General features: G+C 47.5%; 2 protein-coding genes and 1 pseudogene across 5 annotated transcripts; all 3 read left to right on the forward strand.

The window, feature by feature from the left end:
• Positions 1–381: 381 nt before the first annotated feature.
• On the forward strand, positions 382–6,771 carry LOC100225832 (endonuclease domain-containing 1 protein-like; annotated as a pseudogene).
• Positions 6,772–7,003: 232 nt separating this feature from the next.
• LOC100222960 (endonuclease domain-containing 1 protein) lies at positions 7,004–12,579 on the forward strand. Of its 2 annotated transcripts, none has more exons than XM_002189336.7 (3): positions 7,004–7,143; positions 9,742–10,060; positions 11,187–12,579. In XM_002189336.7, exons 2-3 carry the CDS (start codon positions 9,776–9,778, stop codon positions 11,730–11,732), a joined length of 831 nt encoding a protein of 276 aa, XP_002189372.3. In that variant the 5' UTR covers positions 7,004–7,143; positions 9,742–9,775; the 3' UTR covers positions 11,733–12,579. The 2 variants fall into 2 exon arrangements, with proteins under 2 accessions (XP_002189372.3, XP_072774684.1); XM_072918583.1 differs by lacking the exon at positions 7,004–7,143 and adding an exon at positions 7,619–7,633.
• LOC100228705 (endonuclease domain-containing 1 protein-like) lies at positions 7,019–21,812 on the forward strand. 3 transcript variants are annotated; one of them, XM_030290092.4, is made up of 3 exons: positions 7,019–7,143; positions 17,710–18,028; positions 20,000–21,812. In XM_030290092.4, the coding sequence occupies exons 2-3, from the start codon at positions 17,744–17,746 to the stop codon at positions 20,561–20,563; spliced, it is 849 nt and encodes a 282-aa protein (XP_030145952.4). In that variant the 5' UTR covers positions 7,019–7,143; positions 17,710–17,743; the 3' UTR covers positions 20,564–21,812. The 3 variants fall into 3 exon arrangements, with proteins under 3 accessions (XP_030145952.4, XP_004176563.5, XP_072774656.1); XM_004176515.6 differs by lacking the exon at positions 7,019–7,143 and adding an exon at positions 15,483–15,639; XM_072918555.1 differs by lacking the exon at positions 7,019–7,143 and adding an exon at positions 16,026–16,132.
• Positions 21,813–22,943: the final 1,131 nt, after the last annotated feature.

Here is a 22,943-nt window from a genome sequence, read left to right on the forward strand (position 1 = left end):
GTATATGGGTTTATTTTAGAACAATTTGGTTGCAATGGAAAAGAAGGTATGTAGTAATTTTTGTTAGTATTATCGTTATTCATATCCATATTATATATCCATGTTCTATATATCTATATCTCCATATATATATCCATATTTATATGTATATATATTTATATGGTTTATATATATATACATATCCATACATATCCATTAAAATATCACTTAAAAATATATATATAAAGGAAAAAAAAAAGAAAGAGAAAGAAAGGATAAGAATAGAAAGACCTCACCACCTGTGGATCCAGGGACAAGATTTTATTGTTGTTATTTTGATGTCTCTTGGTTGACGTGATGGTCACAGTCTTCATCCATTGGGGGAAAAGTCCCCAACAGGCTGGATGAGAATGCCCAGGTACCTCACCTGAGGGGAGGAGCTTTGGTGGAAGACCTCAGGAATGAATCTGGGGACACTTCAGGGGGCCTTTGATAGTTTATGACCTCTTCTCAGCTGCCTCTCACATCAGTTGAGGCTGTTATGTCCCATTAGAAGGGATGAAAACCTTCAGGTGTGAGTGTGACCTTCTTTATCTTTTCCTTTATCTGGCTCAAAACCTGGCTTGTACTCCCCTGTGTTGGATGCTCACTACCTCTGTCTTATGCAGTTCAGAGGTTTTGACACTTGAGGATCTGAAAGTGAAAATAATATACTGATTTTTGGCCTCAAAAGCCAAAAGAAACTGAAAGAGTGTAACCACAGGGAGCCTGACAGCTCTCAGCTGTGAGTGTTAGTAGCAAGGTGGTGACCCCTCTGTCACCTCAGTGTTACCTGCTGTGCCTGCAAAGGGACTGTGGCACCCGGTCTGGTGGAGTTAATGTAATCAAAGATATCCAAATCCCACACCAACTTTTTCAGCTGAACTGTACAATATTAAAAAAGCTGTTGATTCTTGTGAAGAAAAAATGTATTGAATGCATTTATCTCCAAAATTCAAGGGTTGTCATGGGCCAGCATTTGGAGTGTTGCATAGAAAGGCTTGAGGAATATTGTTTAATATGTATAATGTATATCTGCTGTCCTTGGGGGGGATTTAGTAACATAGTCAAGCTTTTATATCCTTCCCTTTTCCTTGCACTTTTCTCCATAAAATTGATACTTTTCATATGGCTCTGGACAAGGGGTCTATTTTTCACATAGAAAATGTTCCTTGAGGGAGACCTGCACAGCAGAGGTGCTTTAGGGTCACTTCTGGGACACAGGGGAAGAACAGAAGAAGCAGCTGTTGCCTTTTCTGTGAACCTCTAATTTTTGGTCTGATTGGGTCAGTGTTTTACCCATCCACTCTCGTTTGTACACCTGGCAAAGGTGAACATGTGAATGCCTCATCCCTGGAAATGTTCAAGCCTAGGATGGATTGGACTTTGAGCAACCTGGTCTAGTGGAAGGTGTCAAAACAGGGGGCTTGGAAATGGATAATCCCTAAGGTCCCTCCCAGTCCAGACCATTCCATGATTCTTTCTGTGATTCTATGAAGATACTTGGCATGTAAAGTGAGACCTGTGTGTATCACCATCCTGGCTGATGTAAGAGTGTGCTGGCCTTGAGGTGTCTACACTCCCTCTCTGTCCTCACTCACAGATCCATGGGATCTGTGGCCATGGGATCTTTGCTGCCCTTGAAGGAGAACAGTCCAGAAGAGCACAAATCTCCTCAATACATCTGTCCAAGCAACATTTCTCTTCCTTGCATTTTGTTTTCTCATGTGCATTTGGCTTCTGCTGCTGTGATTTACTTTGCCCTGAAGACTGCAGCCCTCCTTGCACTTAGTATCTCTTCAGCTGTTCACTTCCTTATTCTACAGGGACTGAAAACACAGGAGAAGGCTTTGATGACATCTCTTTTTTTTTCAGCAAAATCACAGCATCATTTAGGTTGGAAAAGATGTCCAAGATCATCAAGTCACACCTTTGATCAATCACCACCTTGTCAATCAGACCATGGCCCTGAGTGCCATGTCCAGTCATTAAAGCAGAAACAGTACTTCCCTCATGTTCAAAACCCCCTTTTTCCACTACTGCAGTCATAAGAGCTGTTTCCATTTCCCTGCATTTGCTCAGCTACATCACAGCTTGCCCTGCTTTGAGCATGAGGTTGGACTGCTGCCTTTAGCATCTGATAGAAAGAAAACTGAAGGAGAAATCGGGAGAACATCCACTGGGAGAAGCCAGATCCAGACTTCAAAACATTTTCCCTAAAAAAGTGCTGCAAATCCTGGGTTTTTTTCTACCATGATATGGAAAACTTACCAAAAGTACTTCATGTAGGAATCTGTGATCTAACAACTGTAAGAATACTGGAGGATCCAAGAGAATTTTTTACAAGCTGAAGAAACTGAGGTTTTTCTTGGGGAAAAGATCACAGGGGAGGTGGATCACTCCCCTCACTGAACATCTTTCATCCAGAAAGTGCACAGCTCAGGGCAACATGTAGGCAGTGCCTCCACTAACTTAAAAGGCGGAGAAGATCCAGTAAATAAGCACTGGAGCACAGATTTTGATAAAAAGAAACAGTGAAATGCAGAACTATGAATTTATAGACCTCAGGAGTTTGAGAGATTCATTACTTCTTTTGCTCATATCTGGTTATAACAACCAACATGTTGTTACTGTATTCCTGGAGTTTTGGAAGTGGAGGAAAATGATTCCAATTTAGTGGTCAATGAATGAGCAGTGGGAATAGACTGCTCCTCTGCCAGTTCTGTCCCCCCTGCACGGGCCATGACCAGCTCTCTCCAAGGTGAGTGTCCCTCTGCATTTCCTTCCAGGGGATCAAGAGCCTTTCACTGAAATCCTCCCATGATGCTGGGGCTGCTGCTGCTGCAGGTGTTGGCCAGCTGCCTCTGGCTGGGACACGGAGAGGTGGTGACATCCTTTGCACCTCGGTTTTTCTACAACAATGCTACTCCAGGTAATGCCCTGCTGGCACAGAACCCAGACTGGATCTGCCAGCACTACAAGAACCAGTATCACTTTGCCACCCTGTAAGACAGGAAGATGCGTATTCCTCTCTACTCTGCTTGCATCTACCAGCCTGGACCTGGAAGCAGATCTAAATCGTGGTTTGTTGAGCCCCAGGTGAGTGTCTTACAGAACATCACCCTCCAGCCACTCAGAGATGAGCTGCAGGATGCAACCCAATGTTTCTATTTCCTCCCACTTCCATTCATACATGCAAATGGACACACTGGACAGGATTCTTTTCATTGAACTTCAGACCCCTGCAACACATGATTCCTCTGATGCATCTGAGACATCAGCAGGAGGATGAGATAGATCATATCCCAAAGGTGCCCAGCTCTCTGCCTTCACCTGGCAGGAACAGCAAATCAGGTTACTTTGCATTCATCACAAAGTCAAATGCTTCCCCTCCCTGTGCCCTGCTCTGCTGGGTGAACCAGCATGCTCCAAACCCATCATTGGCCTTATCTTCCTAAACCCTGGACACAGGATACCTGAAAAAACATTTGATTTTGATAACTTTCTCCTGAGGCCTTTTTTGAATATTTAGTTTCCCCAGGACTCTTTTGGGATTACAGGCTTCTCTCAGAGGCTGATGTTTTTTAATTTCATATCAATGATGCTGCAGAAAATGCTCCCTGGCCCAGATCAGCTCCGAGACACATTCTCAGCACTGCTGTAACAGATTCTGTTCACATTGAGATCTTTTTGCTTACCGAGAAAAACTGTTCATTCTTGAGCAAACTGCAGCTCTCCCAGGGAAACCTCAGATCCAGGACTCATTTCTTGACACATCTCCCTGTGCGTGGCATTAGAAGAGGCAACCTCTGGTGTTCCAGGACTGGGGTCCACCTGTAGTAACCACACATAAAATCACAGAATCACAGTTGGGTGTGAGAAGATCCAGGGAGAGCCCTGGGCAGGTTTGGGCTGTGGAGACAGGAGGAAAGGGAAGCAGATTTGGCAGGGGAGGTGTCTCACCAAAGTCACCTCTCAATCCTCGGAGTGGGAAGTGCTCCTTGTCTCATGCATCCATCCATGCTCCCAGCACAGGCTGCAGGCTGGATCACAAAGGTCACAAGTCAAACTGAGAGCAGTCAGATTCTGAGCTGCTTGCTCATTAAAACTCTTGCATTCATGCAGGAGAGATGTGTATGATTTCTCTCAGATTCCTACCTTTTCCTACACTGAGATGACCAAAAATGGAATTTTAACTATCAGAGACTTCTGCTCCAAAGAAATCTGTTTCATTACATGCATCCTCACTACTGACACCTTTTCCTCTTCTTTCCCTGTCAAGCTGATCAACCCAACTTATGACAAAGATATGGATACAGAGAGCTCCATTGAAAAGAAATACAAGATCACTCCACAGAAAATTGGCCAGAGTCAGGCTATCAACCAAGACTACAACAGGCTCCAGGGTTTGGACCGTGGTCACTTGAGCCCCAGTAGCCACCAAAGTGGCAAAAACAGCAAGTGGGCTACCTTCACCCTCACCAACATAGTGCCCCAGCACAGCACACTCAACAAGGGCCAGTGGAAAGATTACGAGAATCAAACGATGGCTCTGAAAACCCAGGGCTGTAAAATCACCTACGTGATCACGGTGCTGTGCCTGGGAACAACTACATCTCCAATAAGAGGGTTAATGTGCCCAGCCACATCTGGTCAGCTGCCTGCTGCCAGACCAGCACCAGGATGAACACTTGGGCAGTCATTGCTGAAAACAACAAGAATCAGGTCCAGAACCTCACACTGGCACAACTGGAGACACACTTGTCCCAGCTCTATGGAAGGGGACAGGTTTCTCTGTTCCACAGTGCCTGTCCCCACTAGCAAACCTCATATCCTGGGTGGAAAAGGCTCGTGAGATTTTCCCACATGTCGTAGGATCACAGAATGCTTTGTGGTTTATGGGACTTTGAAGATCATCTTGTTCCATCCCTTTCCCTCTGCAGTGACACCTTCCACTACACCAGGTTGCTCCAAGGCCCATCCAGCCTGGCCTTGAACATTTCCAGGGATGGGACAGCCACAGCTTCTCTGCTCACACTGTGACAGGACCTCACCACACCCTCAGTACAGAATTTCTCCCTAACATCTCATGTGACCCTGCTCTTTGTCAGTGTGAAACCATTCCCTCTTGTCCTGTCACTCCATGCTCTTGTCCAAAATCCCTCTCCAGATCTCTTGGAGAACATCTAGGTAGTGGAAGGGGATCCAACTTCTCCCACAGCCTTTTCTTGTCAAGGCTGGACACCTTCAGCTGTCTCAGCCTGACTCCAGAACAGAGATGTTCCAGACCTTAAAACATCTTTGTGGCTTCCACTGGACTCCACTCCAATATGTTTTTTTTCCTTCTCATGTTGTGGGCCCTAGAGCTGGACACAGCACTGCATGTGCAAGGACAAGATTCAGGACAACTTGTTCTAGATGATCCTCCTTGACCCAAGGGTATGGACTAGAAGATCCTGAGATGTCCCTCTCACACTCAACAGTTCAGTGATTCTGTGATCCTGAGACATGGTTTTGTTTGCCTGCTTTTGGAACTACACCTTGAGAGCAGCAGTTGTGGTATCAGACAGGCAGGATGAGACATTAGATATAAAGGAAACTTTGAGCAGTCAAAGATAAGTTTCTGTGATGCACTGCTTGGATACCTTCATTCTCTGCTCTGCTTCTGAAGCTTTTCTGCAAAATTACAGGCAACTGATTTGTGAAAATGTATTCAATTTATTCAATGTATTCAATGTCATAATCAAAAGATCATCATAGAATAGATAATTTAGTTCCTGAGTAGTTCACCATAAAAATTATTTGCTGCAGTGCTGGTTTGTAGGGTCATCTCATGTATAAACCACAAGTTGTTTCTTGCTGAAATTTCTACTACCCACAATGTCACAGTTCCCAGAACATCAGTACTATTTCAGGCTGAGAGACATCAGCAGACATCTCTGCTGTACCTCAGAGGGTTCCCTCTGACTCGCTCACCCACCTCTGCACCTCAGCTGGGGCTTGAGACCACACTCATCTTCACCCCTGCTCATTCCATGCCCACTGCTTCCACTTTCCAGGCTCTGGAACTATGGGTGATTGACCAACCCCATGAATCCCACTTCCATCCCCTCCTTGGGCTGTCCTGGGGACCTTTACCCCTGGAAGTACCCAAAAACTGTAAACCTTAAACCACTAATACGTATCACCCAGTGCCAAATCCAAATGCCTCTGAAACACCTCTAGGGATGGTGACTCCAGCTCCTCTCTGGGCAACCTTTTCCATTGCCTCACCACATGAAGTCTGGAAATATTTTTTTCTAATATCTAATCTGAATTTCCCCTGTCTCATCTTAAAGCCTTTTCCTCTTAGTCCTCTCTCTATTGGCATGGTAGACGAGACCAACCTCAACCTCATTACAACCTCCTTTTAGGTAATTGTACTGAGCCTGCTCTACTCAAGACTAAAATCTAATCCTAACATCTAATCTAGCTCTGCCTTCTGTAATTTTGAAGCTGCTCCCTGTTGTCCTGTCACTCCAAACCCTTCTCAAAAGTTCCTCTCCATGTGAACCACTCTCAGGTACTGAAAGGGACTCTAAGGCCTCCCAGAGCCTTCTCAGCAGAAGGCTTTGCATGAATAAGGGCTCTTAAAAAGCCTTTGCAATCAGGCAAGGGAAAATATGCAGCCTGACCCTACTAATTTTGTTCTGAGAGGCTGTGGAAGAGCAGACTGAACATCTGGGTGTACTCAGAGACAGGCCAGTCAGTCTAATGCCACAAGAGATGTTCTGCCAGGAACAGAAACACGTGTAGGTCCCCATTCGTGAGGAATGAGGAAACGAACAGATAAGTCACCAGACCCAGTTATTTTCTCCTGGCATGTGATGCTGCAATAACCTGAGAGAAATCCTGAGGAAATTGCAAATAACAACTGTCACCCCATTTCAGGGTGGTTGTGAACTAATCTCCTTGAATAATACAGAAAACCTTTCTTTTCAGTGAAATTCCCTGTGTATGACAGCAGGCAGATTTATGACCAGGTATATATAATGCACTGGGACTCCTGAGGGATCAGCCAAGTGTTTCTTCAGGGAGAAGAAGAAAGGAACTCTTCAGCTGCCTGTTCTGAGACTCTGCTTCAAGGTAAGCTCTTGCTCATTTCTTACCATTTACTCCAATATTTCAAGACTTTCTTGAGCTTTGGAATGAATATATAGAGAGAAAGCCTAGGCTGGAGTTGCTGAGTTCCAGCATCTCTCCAAGGAGACTTTATTCATGCACTGAATTTTGCAGCTCTTTAACACTTCCTGTAAAGGAGGTCAAGGGCAGAAGGAATTATTTGGGAAGGAATTTCAAGTAAAGTCACCTGGAAAATTAATATCAGCTGTTCAATAAGAAGGAGGGGTGAGTTTATTGAGCACCAAAACTCCATCCGTGACCTTGCAAGAGGCCTCTGGACAAACACAGGTGGCTGAACTCCTGGACAAACTCCCTCTAAACACTGTGGGAAATCTAACAACTGGCTACTTGGAGATCATATAGAAACAGCCAGTCTGAGACTGCAGCAGAGGCATTTGAGACTCCTCTGCTACGTTGGGGCTGCGAGCAGAATCCTGTGCTGCTCCTTCTCACGGTAGGCTGGTTTCTATGTGTCTGATATTAAGTTAGATATTAAGTTAGTTAAATATATTTTAAGCTGGAGGGGGTCATGCAGAAGGACTTTTCAGGAACTTCTCTTCTTGATTTGGGGCAGATATGGGCATGTTCTGCAGAGTACTGTAAAAAGTCAGCACTTGTAGTTCCTGTTCTTAGTTTCCAGCTTACTGGTCACAGTGTTCCTGATCTGGGGTTGCTAAAGAGAAAAAGGACCAGATGTCTTGCATCAGAGCCAGGGGTATATGTAGCTTAACACCCCAATGTCAGCTCAGAGGCAGGACCCCAGGTGGATCATTTGGGGCTCAGAATTGGGTCTGACTGGGAGAGCTGCGTGTCTGTGTGAACCTGGCTGGGGCCAGGGACATGTAGGAAGTGCAGCATTGCTGTTCTTTGTCTGCTCAATGCAGGGGGCTGAGCAGAGTCTGTGCCCAGCTGCAGGTGTCTGCTGTGGGAAGGTGCTGAGAGCAGGAGGGAATGAGAATGGCCTGAAACTGAGTCAGGGAAAACTTAAGCTGGATATCAGGAAGAGGTTTTTCACCCAGGGTGGCTGAGCCCTGAAACAGGCTCCCCAGGGAAGTGGTCACATCACCATACCTGCCTGAGTACGAAATGTGTTTGTACAACACTGTCAGGCACATGGTGGGATTTCTGGGGCTGTCCTGTGCAGGGCCAGAAGTTGGACTTGATGATCCTGATGGGTCCATTCCAACTCAGTTTCTTCTGTGATTTTATGAGATCATGTTTGGAAGCAGGGGCTTCCCAGCCCTGTTTTGTAGAAGGATTTTTTCTCCAGTGCCAGTGCAAAAGCTGAGCTCTTGACCAACTGAGGTAGGCTGGAAAAGGTGACCTTGGCTCAGTGCCATATCTCAGTTCCATGATAACTTTGCCATGAGAATTGTTTAGGCATTGGGTGGGTTTGGAACACCCCTCAGACAGACTATGCCCCCATCATTGCCTCCACTGGGCACCCTAAAACCCATTTTAGATTTCACCCTCTCATGTGAAAAGGGAGATTTGCTCAAACCTTTAGTGTGTGTTCAGTCTGTCAATGCCACATAAAAGTCAAAACCTTCTCAGTCTGTTGGTGTCCCCTGGTAGGGACCCTTCACTGAGCAGGTCTCTGGGTTGGAGGGTTTGACTGACTTGTTCAGAGTCACACACCAACCAGAGAAACCCCTCCTGGGTCTCCGCATCTTTAGCCACTGCCAGAAAGTGCCAGAGCCCCTGAAGGACTCACTTTAACTGTTTACAGAATAACACTATTAATAAAACTGTAACAGGCTGAGTTTTGAGACTTGCCAGTGAAGGTATCTGACTGCAAAAAGATATTCAAAGTGAGATACTAATTCAGAACAACATACTAATAAGCTTTAATCCCCATCAAAAGCTGGCTTGAGGTAATCATTCAGCATGTATGAAGCAGGATTCTTACTCAATAGGCATCCCTAAGGGAGAGAAGGCAGGTTCAGCCCATCAACTGATCCCAGAAGTTACAGTGGAGTCTTCCATCGCTTCTCTCCATTTTTAATTCACTTTTATACTATTTCTTTACATTTAGGTGGTGTTTCCATGTAGTCATACATCTTTCTCAGTGAGGGCCTCTCATGCCTTGGGGGTGGATACCTCAATAAAGTACCTGCAGTAATTTTGGGATGGGGATGTGCATCAGTCTGAGGGGAGGAATTTTGCCATGGTTGCTGATTCAGCAGCAGGACATCTTCATTTGTCTCCCATGGTTTTCATGAGATGTCACAGAGATGATCAGCCAGAAAATACCACCGAGGTATCTCCTCTGCAAGGGTTTTGACAGAGCCTGGCCCTGATGTCTCCACTCCACTCCATCTGCTGTTTAGGCCAACTTTAGATTTAGTCCTCTTTGTTTGTGGGAGGCCAGGTATGCTGACTGTGTTTCATCCAGGGACAATCAACTATATTTTCCCTTGTAACTTCTCTACCATTATCCTTTTATCCCCAGTCATCTCCCTGCACAACCCTATAGCGCTGATGATTTTTCCACATCCAGGGGGACAGAACTTAGCCCCTCCTTGGTCTCTTACAGTCCCCTCCTCTGCATTTGCCTTCCAGGGGATCAAGAGCCCTTCACTGAAGTCCTCCCACGATGCTGGGGCTGCTGCTGCTGCAGGTGTTGGCCAGCTGCCTCTGGCTGGGACACGGCGAGGTGGTGACATCCTTTGAAACTTCATGTCCTCAGTTTTTTTTCCGGGAGATCCCCCCAAACAAAGCTCTGGAGCCACAGAACCCAGCCTTGATCTGCCAGCGCTACCAGAACCGGTATTACTTTGCCACCCTGTACGACAGGAACATGCGTATTCCTGTCTACTCTGCCTACATCTACCAGCCTGGACCTGGCAAAAGACCTAAAACATGGCTGGTTGAGCCCCAGGTGAGTGTCTCTCCTACAGCACATCACCCTCCAACCACTCCAGAAATGAGCTGCAGCATTAACCCAACTTTTATATTTCCTCCCACTTCCCTACACACATGCAAATGGACACACTGGACAGGATTCTTCTCATTAAACTTCAAACTCCTGCACCACATGATTCCTCTGATGGATCTGAGACATCAGCAGGAGGATGAGATGAATCACATCCCAAAGGTGCCCAGCTCTCTGCCTTCACCTGGCAGGAACAGCAAATCAGGTTACTTTGCATTCATCACAAAGTCAAATGCTCCCTCCCTGTGCCCTGCTGTGCTGGGTGACCAAGTGATGGGGAAAAGGCATCCAGGAGAGGCTAAACTTGAGGGACCAACAGCCCTGCTGGGGTCTGATCCCCACTTTGCCCTGAGCTGTTCTGCATCCCTGACACAGTTTATCTGCTCCCCGTGAAGAGTCAAACACGCTTTGTGAGTGGTGTGAGAGAAGTGAGGAGAAACTCAGAAGGGGCTGAGATGGCCCAGGGGAAAAGGCACTGGAGCTGAGAGGCTCAGGTTAGCTGGGGAGGGATTTCTGGAGTGACAGTTCAGGCAGTGAAAAGTGAGGAGCATCAGTGCTGGTCCATTCACAAGGGGGTGATCTCCATCCATGGGCAGTGACCCCTGAGCACCTTTGGCTCAGGCCTGGTCCAGAAGGATCCAGCAGTCAGACAGGACTCCAAAACCAACACAGCTCTCCCAGATGTCTTTTAGTCAAGCTTCAGAACTTTAGGAAAACAGGCCAAGGAAATAACGGGCACAAAAAGAGGAAATTCATGTCACTGGTAAGGATAGAGGGGCAGGATTGATTTACATGAAAATGAACCACAGAAGAAACCCACATGCAGTGTTACAAAGGAAAGCTAAATATAATGCACTAAATGTGAAATGAATTTCTGGAAGAAAAAAATATTTGCAGTTTGATTGCACTTTCAGTTCCTCATAGGAACTCAAGTAACTAATCTGGTATTGTACCACATTAGGAGCAGACAAAAAACAGGATCTTGACACTCAGAAACATCTGCTCTAGGAATGTTTGTTCAATTATCCTCATCCCCAATACTAACACCTTTTCCTCTTTTTTTCGTGTCAAGCTGATTGGCCCAGCTTATCCCAAAACTATGGAAAAAGAGTGGACACTCTTAAATCGATACAATGTCACCTTAGAGAAACTCAGCCAGAGCCAGGCTATCCTTCATGACTACAAGAACCTGACGGGGTTGAACCGGGGCCATTTGAACCCCAATGGCCACCACGATGACTACAGCAGCAGGATGGCTACCTTCACCCTCACCAACATAGTGCCCCAGGATGAGAGACTCAACGGCGGCGCCTGGAACAACTACGAGCAGCAAACCATGATCAGGAGCACCCAGGGCTGTAAAACCACCTATGCCATCACGGGTGCTGTGCCTGGGAACAACTACATCGCCAAGGGGAGGGTTAATAAACCCAGCCACCTCTGGTCAGCTGCCTGCTGCGTGGTGGACAACAACTACATAAAGTCTTGGGCGGTCATCGCTGTGAATGACAAGAACCAGGTTCAGCTCCTCACCCTGGGGGAGCTGGAGGACACCTTAACTGAGCTCTATGGGAGGGGACAGGTTTCCCTGTTTGACAGTGACTGTCCCCGGGAATAAGTCTCAACATCCTGGGTGGAACAGGGTCAGGAACTTTTGCCACATGTCATAGAATCACAGAATGGTTTGGGTTTAAAGGAATTTCAAAGACCATCCATGTAGCCTCAGCTCCTGAACCATGGCCAGGGACACCTTCCACTATCGTTGGTGGCTCCAAGCCCTGTCCAGCCTGGCTTTGAACACTTCCAGGGATGGAGCAGCCTTAACTTCTCTGGACAATCTTTGTCAGGGCCTCACCACCCTCACAGTAAAGAATTTCTTCGAACATCTAATGTAACCCCACCTGCTTTCAGTTTACAGCCATTGCCTCTTGTCCTGTCACTCCATACCCTTGTCCAAGGTCCCTCTCTTTTTCAAAACCCTTTAGACACTGGAAGGGGTCCACGTTGTCCCAGGAGCCTTCTTTTCTCCAGGCTCCCTCACCCTCAGCTCTCTCACCCTCTTTCTGGAGCAGATGTGCTCCAGCTCTTGGAGCATGTCTGTGGCCTCCTCCGGATTCCACTCCAGCAGTTTTGTCTCCTTCTTATGTTGTGGATCCCAGAGCTGAAGGTAGCACTGCAGCTGGGGTCTCACCAGAACAGAATAGAGGGGGACAAATGGTCTGTAGAAGGGAACAAAACAACCCAAGCCTCCCAAAGGCCTCTCATTCATTTCCAGGAAGGTCTGAGGGAGCAAACTTCACATGCTATCTAGTTTCCATTAGGAAGTGAGAAACCTGTCTTCAGGTCAGGAAAATGTATATATAAAAGAGTACCTTCTGCCACCTGCTTATAGCGTAGTTTAGGGACTAACATAACAATTTCCATCCCAAGTGTGTAATTTACTAATAAAACCTTGTGGAACTTTACATATCTTTTGATTTTTTTTTGTTCCTTTTGACCATGAACATTTAGGGATCTTGGAGGGGGTCCCTTTTCCTTGAAAGTGGTTTTGTGGGCAGAATGGGAGCTTCAGTCAAAGGTTAATAGAGAAATCTTCCTGTTAAGTCATGAGCTGCAGAAATGAACCCTTGGCTTGGTAAACTCCTTCTCAGGGAGCTGTCTGGGTTCAGCTGGATCCAGTCTTAGCCCTAGATTTTGTCAATTGTTTATATCTAAAGTATTATACTGATGTAATTGAAACTTTATACAACTTGTCCCATAGGCTTGAGGATTCCAAACCATACATATTTACATAATTATATATGATTTAAGATTATAATGATAAGGCAAAAATATGTTAATCAGAATTATTTAGTTCACAGCATAGAAGCTAGAACTACTAGTATAATATTGTGTGTTATGAAGCAGTATTGAAGCAAATATATTAAAGCAGTTATATTAAAACCAGCAAAACCAATTAGAGACCACCCATACCAATGACCATGACCAAATCTCATTGGCTCAGCCTCAAGAAGTGACCTTGAGAGGCATCTCCACTCCAAAGAGGAATCTCAACACACAAACACTCGAGGAAGGTGTGTGCCTGGTGTGCAAGATCTAAAGAGAGCAAAAGTCAATCTCTACTTCATAACAGCAATGATGTTCAGATACTTCCTGGGAAGCAGGGCACAATTCCTCCAGAAGACCAACACTGAAAACTCACATACACTCCCCCAACCCTTCCTCCTCTCTCCCTTAGCTTATATATCTGAGCTGAAGTCATATGATATGAAAAATCCCTTTGGTTAATCTGTGTCAGCTGGCCTGGTTGTGTCCCCTCCCAGGATCTTGCCCACTCCCATCCCCCTTGGTGGGGGAAGGAATGTCTAGGGCTGTCAGAATCTGTGGTATTGATGATCCTGAGATTGTAGAAAGTCTCTGTCTTTCAGCCCCACTGCCAAAGAAGAAGCCAAAATTGGTCTGTGCTGGTTTCAAGGTTGTTTATTCTGTTTATCTCTAACATGTTCTGCTGCCCTGCCGCAGCTCTGTCCTGCAGGGCAGCGTGTGGGGCTCTGCCCTCAGTGGGATGTTACAAACATTAAATACCACAAACTACCTGTGCTGGATTTACAATAACGTGCCAATATCTGTCACCTACGTTGGACAGTGTGTCCCCAGCCTAAACCAACAGAAAAATGCCAACACCACAGTGAAACATGGAGGGCATGAAGAAGGAGAAAAAGGACAAGACACACCCAATTTTTCCATCTTGTCCCCTTTGAACCCCTAATCTAGAAACCTAAAATTTTACTTTTGCACCCGTGCCACACTTAATTATTACTTCTATCAACCACTCAGAGCTTGTAATTCATCCTGTAAGATTGAAAACTGTTCTCCATGGACAGAGATCACAGACAGTGTCTCTGGGGGCTCTGTCCAGGGGGGTTCCTGACCCCTGCCAGGGTCCCAGACCTGCCAGGGCAGCCAGAGGGAAGCTCTGGATTCCCACAGAGGGCCAGTGCTGCTTTGCACTGGTCTCTTATCAACACCTGGACAGCTACCAGCACAGCACTGTAAGGTTGTGACCTTCACCTCGGTCAGACCCAACACAGGCATTCACAACAAAGTTTAGTTGCTACCATGATGGATTGCAGGTTCACCTCATATAAACCACAAGTTGCTTCCCACAGAAATTTCCACCAGCAGGAAAGTAACAGTGCCCGTGCTCACTGGAGGTTGGGTGTCCAAACACAACCAGAGGATGCCATAACATCCACACAAGCATCAGCATCAGACTCCACTTACTTCTCCTACAAATGAGCATGAACAAAGTGGGCCAGGGTGCCAACAGCTATAACAAGATATCTCCATGGCTCCTGCAATGGGACTTCAAATTTTGGTGTCGTCATACTTGATCCTTTGGGAGTGGGGTCCTGTGCAACAAAGAGTTCAATGGGTTCTGTGCATTCAGGATTATGTGTGATTGCCCAACTTTCCCCCTGGGAGGTGTTTCACACTGTGTCATGCAGCACTTTGGGGTTGGGGAACACTTTGTGGGTCTTTGATTGTTTATGGACCCTTCTGATGATGGGACCACTGCTGGGCCCTGCTTGGTTATGTCAGTTGGGCCTCATCAGAAAGGAGGAATTTGCTCCACCCCCACAAGATCTGCTTCTTCTTGGCCTTCTCCCTCATTCTGGCTAATCCCCACTTTGTTTAACACATCAGTCCCTGGTTAACAGAGAAAAAAGAAACCACAGGACTCAACCAGTTTGTTTAAACAACCTTCGGTCTAACACACTTCATCTGGATACTTCTGGTTGTAACAACAAATTAATTATTCAATTATTCCTGGACTTCTGTAAACAGAAGAAATTATAGGATATCATAGGAATGATGCCCTGCGAGGCTGCAGAAGAGCAGACTGTGAATATCTGAGTGTACTCAGAGACAGGCCAGTGCATCCAATGTCACCAGAGCTGTTCTCTTGGGAACAGAAACACGTGTAGGTGCTGGAGCAGCAGCAGCTGCAGCTGGTGGGATGGATGGAATGACCAAGGAAGTGACCAGACCCTCTTAGCGGATCCTGACATACCTTGCTGCCCGTCAGCAAAGTTGGGAGAGATTCTGGAGAAATTCTGACAACTGTCAGCACATTTCAGAGTGGGTATGAACAAACTCCTGTAAATAAAAATCAAAAACTTCTCTTTTCTATGGAAATCCATGTTTATAAAAAAGGGCAAATTCGTTACTGGGAATATATTTCACTGATGTGGACATACCATGGTGCCAGTGAGCAAATTTGGGAGAAGTTCTGAGGAAATTATGAAAAACAGCTGTCAACACATTTTGGGGTGGGTGTGAACAAACCCCCTGAATGAAAATAGAAAACTTCTCTTTTCTGTGGAATTTTCTGTTTACAAGAAGGCGCAGATTTAGGACTGGGTATATATTGCAGTGGCACTCCTGGGCATTCATACAGTTCTTTCTCCAGGGAGAAGACAGAAGGAACGGTTCAGCTGCCTTTTCTGAGACTCTGCTTCAAGGTAAGCTCTTCTTCCTTTTTCACCATTGACTCCAATATTCCAAATCTTTCCTGAGTTTCAGAATTAACATAAATAGGCAAAGTCTAGGCTGGAGTTGCTGAGCTCCAAGGGGCAATCAGAGCTTATGCATGCATTGAATTTTGCAGCAGTGTAGTATTTTCTGTCAGTCAGGAGGGCAACCACAGAAGGAAAGATTTGGGAAAGAAACTCAAGCCAGCTCACCTGAAAATAAATATCGAACTGTTGAACAAGAAGGAAGGGGGAGATTATTCAATAGTAAAATTGCACCCGTGGCCTTGCAAAAAACCTCTGGACAAAAACAGGTGCGGTGTGAATTCCTGGGAAAATTCCCAAATCCTGCTTGGGAAATCAAACACCTCTCTCTCCCTGGAGAGCATATAAACCCAGACAGTCTGAGACTGCAGCAGAGGCATTTGAGACTCCTCTGCCACTTTGGGGCTGTGAGCAGAATCCTGTGCCGCTCCTTCTCACGGTAGGTTGTTTTCTATGTATCTGCTATGTTAGATATTAAGTTAGTGAGATCTATATTAATCTCATGGAGGGGTCATGCAGAAGGACTTTTCAGTCATGATTTTCTGCTTGATTTGGGGCAGCTATGGCCAGGCTCTGCAGAGTACTGAAAGAGTCCTGACTTGTAGTTCCAGTTCTCAGTTTCCAGCTCATTGGTCACCATGTTCCTGATACCAGGAGGAAAATGAGTAAAACGACCACATATCTTGGGTCAGAGCTGGGCTGTGTGCAGCTCAGCATCCTGAATCCAGTGGAAATGGAGAGATGAGGGTCAGGGAATAGAAGAAGGAAAGAGCAAATGTGCAAGGTGACTTGTCAAGCCCTCAGCACTCCTCAGCTCAGACCCTTCCCAGCCCAAGGTGGGCTTTGTGCTTTACAGGCTGTGGCACCTTTCTCTCCCAGGAACCCTTTGAACTGCCTGTCCCAGCTCCCTTATTCCAAATGCTGATGATATTAAATCACTCCAATGAGTGTCTGGAAATGCAAATGGAAGCATCTCTGCTCTCCCAAACCTTTGCTGCCTCTCAAAAGAAGACAAAGCCTGCTTGCTTGCTTGCCAGAATCCCAGTATTTTTCCCAGCTTTCCAATAGTTTTCCCAGCTTTCCAGTAGTTTTCTCATAAAGGAATGACCTTACTGACTGTTGAGAATCACTTGAGCACTGAGAAAGACAAAATAAGACAGGTGGCTGTCCAAGAAATTCCTGCAACAATGCCTTTAACTGTAGATGGAAATCAATCAGCAAAGCTGAAGATGGGCATCAGCAGGAATCCCAAGCAAACAGGGGAAGAGCTGCCCCTCAGAGCTTGCATTGCAGCAGCCATTGTGCTGGTAAGATAGCGGTGTTACCCCCGTGTTTGCTGATACCATCTGCTTGGTCCCTTCATTTGCTCTCTCCATGTGTCTGCAAGTTCAGGGTCGGGGGTTGGATAAGGTGGAAATGCAAGGTGAGCAGCAGGACACCCATTGCTCAATGCCAGGTGAGAGGCAGGACCCCAGGTGGATCATTTGGGGCTCAGAATTGGGTCTGTCTGGGAGAGCTGCGTGTCTGTGTGAACCTGGCTGGGGCCAGGGACATGTAGGAAGTGCAGCATTGCTGTTCTTTGCCTGCCCAATGCCCCATGAGATTAAAGGCCAGCTCAGCATTGCAGGGGGCTGAGCAGAGTCTGTGCCCAGCTGCCCGTGTCTGCTGTGGGAAGGTGCTGAGAGCAGGAGGGAGGTGGGAAAAGGTGACCTTGTCCCAGGCTGTGCCTCAGTTGCAATATCATTTGCTGTGAGAGCTGATTGCACTCGTGGAGGTTTGGCTCCTTCCTCCTACAGGCTCACTTCTCCCACTGCTGTCTTCTCTAGGCTCCTAAAGCCTCTTTTAGGTTTCACCCTTATTTCCTCCCTGATTTTACCATATGCAGGAGGACAGAAATGACTCCTTTCCTGGTCTATCATAATCCCCTGCTATGCCACCTCTGTCTCCCTGCACAAAAGGCTCCAGGCCATGACCAGCTCTCTCCAAGCTGAGTGTCCCTCTGCATTTGCCTTCCAGGGGATCAAGAGCCCTTCACTGAAATCCTCCCACGATGCTGGGGCTGCTGCTGCTGCAGGTGTTGGCCAGCTGCCTCTGGCTGGGACACGGCAAGGTGGTGAATTCCTTTGCAGAATGTCCTCAGTTCTTCTATGGAGGGACCACCCCAAATGATGCCCTGAATCCAAAGAACCCAGCGTGGATCTGCCAGCTCTTCGACAACAAGTATCGCTTTGCCACCCTGTACGACAGAGACAAGAGAATTCCAGTGTACTCTGCTTACAAATATGAGCCTTCAGATGCCAAGAGACCCCACTCATGGTGGTTTGTTGAGCCTCAGGTGAGTGTCTCTCTTACAGCACATCACCCTCCAGCGACTCAGAAATGGGCTGCAGCATTTAAATTGCCACTTCTATGTCCTAACACCCCACTACACACATGCAAATGGGCACAATGGGAATGTCCTCATTGTTCTTCAGACCCCTGCAACACATGGTTCCTCTGATGCATCAGCAAGATGATGAGATGAATCACATCCCAAAGGTGCCCAGCTCTCTGCCTTCACCTGGCAGGAACAGCAAATCAGGTTACTTTGCATTCATCACACAGTCAAATGCTTCCCCTCCCTGTGCCCTGCTGTGCTGGGTGACCAAGTGATGGGGAAAAGGCATCCAGGAGAGGCTAAACTTGAGTGACCAACAGCCTTCCTGGGGTCTGATCCCCACTTTGCCCTGAGCTGTTCTGCATCCCTGACACAGTTTATCTGCTTCCCAGGAAGACTCAAACACGCTTTGTGAGTGGTGTGAGAGAAGTGAGGAGAAACTCAGAAGGGGCTGAGATGGCCCAGGGGAAAAGGCACTGGAGCTGAGAGGGTCAGTTTAGCTGGGGAGGGATTTCTGGAGTGACAGTTCAGGCAGTGAAAAGTGAGGAGCATCAGTGCTGGTCCATTCACAAGGGGGTGATCTCCATCCATGGGCAGTGACCCCTGAGCACCTTTGGCTCAGGCCTGGTGCAGAAGGATCCAGCAGTCAGACAGAACGCCACAAGCTCTAGAGCCCTCACAAATATCCTGCAGACAGACCTCAGTAGAACAGGCCAGGCCAGTTGCAGAAGAGAAAAAAGAGGCAATTCCTGTCCTTGGTAAGGTCAGAGCATCAGGACAGCATTCGGGGGAAGGTGAGCCTGAGAAGGAAATCACACACCCCACTCCACAGGAAGGCAAAGTATGTTTCCCTGAAGATCATAAAATGATGTTTAAGTTATGAAAAAAATAAGCATCATATTAACTATAGGAACCTGAGCAACTACTCTGGTCTTACACCACTGCACCCTTCCCATTCTCTGTTTCTGGAGAACCATGGAATTGTTTGTGTTGGAAGGAACTTTAGAGACCATCTCAGTCCAACTCCCCAGCATGGGCCAGTCCACTTGCCATTAGACCAGCATGCCCCAAGCCCTATCCAGCCTGGCATTTCCTCCTGGACCTTGGACCCGGGCCACTCAAAAAGTCTTTGATTTTCTAAACTTTCTCCTGAGGCCTTTTTGAGTATTTCCTTACCCCAGGACTCTTTTGAGGTTACAGGCCCCTCTCAGAGGCTGATCATTTGTAACTTCTTTTCCATGATGCTGCAGAAAATGCTCCCTGGCCCAGATCAGCTCCGAGACACATTCTCAGCACTGCTGTAACAGATTCCATTCACATTGAGATCTTTTTGCTTACCGAGAAAACCTGTTCATTCTTGAGCAAACTGCAGCTCTCCCAGGGAAATCTCAGCTCCTGGACTGATGTCCTGACACATCTCCCTGGGTATAGGGTTAAAGGAGGTAAATTCTGGTGTTCCAGGACTGGGGTCCACCTGTAGCAACCACACATAAAATCACAGAATCACAGAATCACAGCGGGGTGTGAGGGGATCCAGGGAGAGCTCTGGGCAGGTTTGGGCTGTGGAGACAGGAGGAAAGGGAAGCAGATTTGGCAGGGGAGGTGTCTCACCAAAGTCACCTTTCAGCCCTCAAAGTGGGAAGTGCTCCTTGTCTCATGCATCCATCCATGCTCCCAGCACAGGCTGCAGGCTGGATCACAAAGGTCACAAGTCAAACTGAGAGCAGTCAGATTCTGAGCTGCTTGCTCATTAAAACTCTTGCATTCATGTGGGGGGCACATGTGTATGATTTCTCTCAGATTCCTACCTTTTGCTACACTGAGATGGCAAAAAAATGGGGTCTTGACCATCAGAGACTTCTGCTCCCGGGAATCTTCTCCATTACTCCCATTCCCCATTCTAACACCTGTTTCTTTTTTTCTCTCCAGCTCATAGATAAAAATAGTCTTAAACAGATGGAAAGAGAGTCGGTCCTCACAGAGAAATACAAATTCACTTTAGACCAAATCAAAGAGAGCCAGGCTGTCCTTGCTGACTACAAAGTTATGAAGGGTTTGGACCGTGGCCATTTGAGCCCCAGTAGTCATCAGGATAGCAGAGAAAGCAAGACAGCAACATTCACCCTCACCAACATAGTGCCCCAGGACAGCAGCCTCAACACCGGCCAGTGGAACAACTATGAGTGTAAAACAATGGTGCAAAAGACCAAGGACTGTAAAAGCACCTACGTTGTCACCGGTGCTGTGCCAGGGAACACCTACGTCTCTGGAAACAGAGTTAACAGACCCAGCCACATCTGGTCAGCTGCCTGCTGTCTGGGGGAAGACACACAGCCCAAAGATGCTTGGGGGGCCATTGCTGAGAATGACAAGAACAGGGTGGAGCTCGTCAGCCTGGGGGTGCTGGAGAAGAATTTGACCGATCTCTACGGGAAAACAGTTACCCTGTTCAACAATGCCTGTCCCCGGTATCAGAGCTTCTATCTTTTTTAGAAGAGGCTTGGTGGCTTTTCCCACTTGTCTTAGAATCCCAGAATCACAGAATGGGTTGCTTTTGATCAGAACTTAAAACCTTAGAAATCATCTCACACTGACCTGCCTGCCATGGTAAAGGACACCTTCCACTACACCAGGGTGTTCCAAGCCCTCCCCAGCCTGGCCTTCAACTCTTCCAGGGATGGGACACTCAAAACAGCTCTGGGTAACTTTACTTGTACCACAGCCTGCTCAGGGTAATTTACTTGGTTATAATAGCTCATTCCACCCTGCCCTCCATCAGTGTGAAACCATCCCCTCTTGTCCTGCAGTCCATACCCTTGTCCAGAGACCCTCTCCAGCCCTCATCGAGATCCTTGAGGTAATGGGCTCTCAGGAGTCTTCTCCAGGCTGACCATCCCCAGCTCTCTCACCCTCTCTCCAGAGCAGACACAGCCCAGCCCTTGGAGCACCTTCATGGCCTCCACTGAACTCCACACCAACAGCTTTGTATCCCCCTTGTGCTGTGGGCCCCAGAGCTGGAGGCAGCCCTGCAGGTGGGGTCTCAGCAGAGCACAGTAGAGGGGGACAAATGTCCTGTGCAGCGTCTGTGCTGCTTCCTTCTCTGGTGATTTTCCATCTCCGTCCCTCAGGGCCCCTCCTCCTCTGCTCAAAGGCACAGAGCTGTGGGCAGAGCCTCCAGCTGCTTTGCTTTGCTGCCCCTCTCAGGAGCGAGTCCTCTCCTCCTCAGCTGTCCCCGAGAGTGTGCAGCTGACTTGTCCCTCACCTCCTTAGCAAGGCTGTGGGACCAGGGCCCCTCAGGTGCTCAGAGATCTTTTCTGGAGATCTGGACAAACCCACACCACAACAATACATGGTTCTGAACAACCTGCCCTAGCTGATGCTGCTGGGGCCTGGAGTCTGCACTAGAAGATCTGAGAAGTCCCTCCAAAACACAACAATTCAGTGATTCTGTGATCCTGGGACATGCTTTTGGTTCCTTGCTTTTGAAACTGCACATTGAGAGCAGCAGCTGTTGTATTAGACAGGCAGGCTTTGGCATCAGACACAGAGAAAGCTTTGAGCAGCCAAAGCTCAATTCCTGTGCTGCCCTCCTTGGACACCTTCATTCTCTGCTTTGCTTCTGAAGCTTTTCTGCAGATTTATGGGAAACTGATTTGGGGAAATGTATTCAATGGTTGTCAAAGATCAATGTGTGCCACATCATGTAGTTTGCAAGAGCTTACAATAAAGGTTGTTTACTGCAGTGCTGGATTGAAGGGTCACCTCTTCCTTAAACCACATGGGCTGTGGGTGGATCTCCGCAGCCCCCCTGGATCCCCATGGGCTGTGGGTCGATGTCCGTAGCCCCCATGGATCTCCTTGGCCTCCAGGGAAACAGGTCCTTCACCATGGCCACAGCATAGCCTGTAGAGGAATCTTGTCTCTGGCACTGGGAGCGCCTCCACCGCCTCCTTCTCCACTGACCTTGGTGCCTCCATGTCCTTTCCCTCACATGTTCTCACCTCCTCCTTGTCTCTGGCTGGAATTAAAACTGCATGCCCTGCTTCCTTTTGATTTTCTTCTTAAATTGAAAACTGCAGAGGTGTTACCAACCTCTCTCATTGGCCAAGCTGTGGACAGCATCACTTCCATCTTCAGAGCCATCAGGGACTGGATCTGGCAGACACGGTGGAAGCTTCTAGCAGCTTCTCACAGAAGCCACCTCTGTGGCTCCCCCACCACCAAAAAGCAGGCTGTGCAAAACCAGCACACCAACCCCATCAGTGCCAGCTCTATCAACTTCTCAGGCTCTTCCCAGGACCTTCACCCCTGGCAGTAATCACAAATGCCCAGCCATGCTCAGCAAGATTGTGAAACACACGGGAAGCCCAACAGAGAAAAGGACTCTTCCCTATTTCATACCTGATGCAAAGCATCAGTCCTATCTGTGCTGGGTCACTGGGAGGTGCCACATGCCTGGAGTTTGGCCATGGTGACACCCATCCACAGGAAGGGCTGGCAGGAGAACCTGGGGAACTACAGGAGTGTCCACCTGTCCACACGCCCCAGAAGGGTTACGGAGCAGATTGTCCTGAGTGTGTCACACGGCACATTCAGGATAACCAAGGCAGCAGGCCCAGCCAGCAGGGCTTTAGGAAAGGCAGGTCCTGCCTGGCAAACCTGATCTCCTTTGATGACCAGGCGAGCAGCCCAGTGGATGAGGGGGAGGCTGTGGAAGTGTCTACCTGGACCTCAACAAAGCCTTTGGCACCATCTCCCACAGCGTTCTCCTGGGAAAGCTGCCAGCCCATGGCTTGGAGAGGAGCTCTGTTGGCTGGCTCAGGAACTGTCTGGATGTCCAGCCCAGAGAGGCTTGGTGAACAGTGCCACATCC

This window comes from Taeniopygia guttata, chromosome 1A (genome assembly GCF_048771995.1).
Source record: "Taeniopygia guttata chromosome 1A, bTaeGut7.mat, whole genome shotgun sequence".
Classification (NCBI taxonomy): Eukaryota; Metazoa; Chordata; class Aves; order Passeriformes; family Estrildidae; genus Taeniopygia; species Taeniopygia guttata.

Excerpts from the sequence above, each read along its gene's own strand:
- LOC100222960 (XM_002189336.7), top strand. The coding sequence starts at position 9,776 with ATGCTGGGGCTGCTGCTGCTGCAGGTGTTGGCCAGCTGCCTCTGGCTG. Across the intron at positions 10,061-11,186 it reads CATGGCTGGTTGAGCCCCAG|CTGATTGGCCCAGCTTATCC; the intron begins GTGAGTGTCTCT and ends TTTCGTGTCAAG.
- LOC100228705 (XM_030290092.4), top strand. The coding sequence starts at position 17,744 with ATGCTGGGGCTGCTGCTGCTGCAGGTGTTGGCCAGCTGCCTCTGGCTG. Across the intron at positions 18,029-19,999 it reads GGTGGTTTGTTGAGCCTCAG|CTCATAGATAAAAATAGTCT; the intron begins GTGAGTGTCTCT and ends TTTTCTCTCCAG.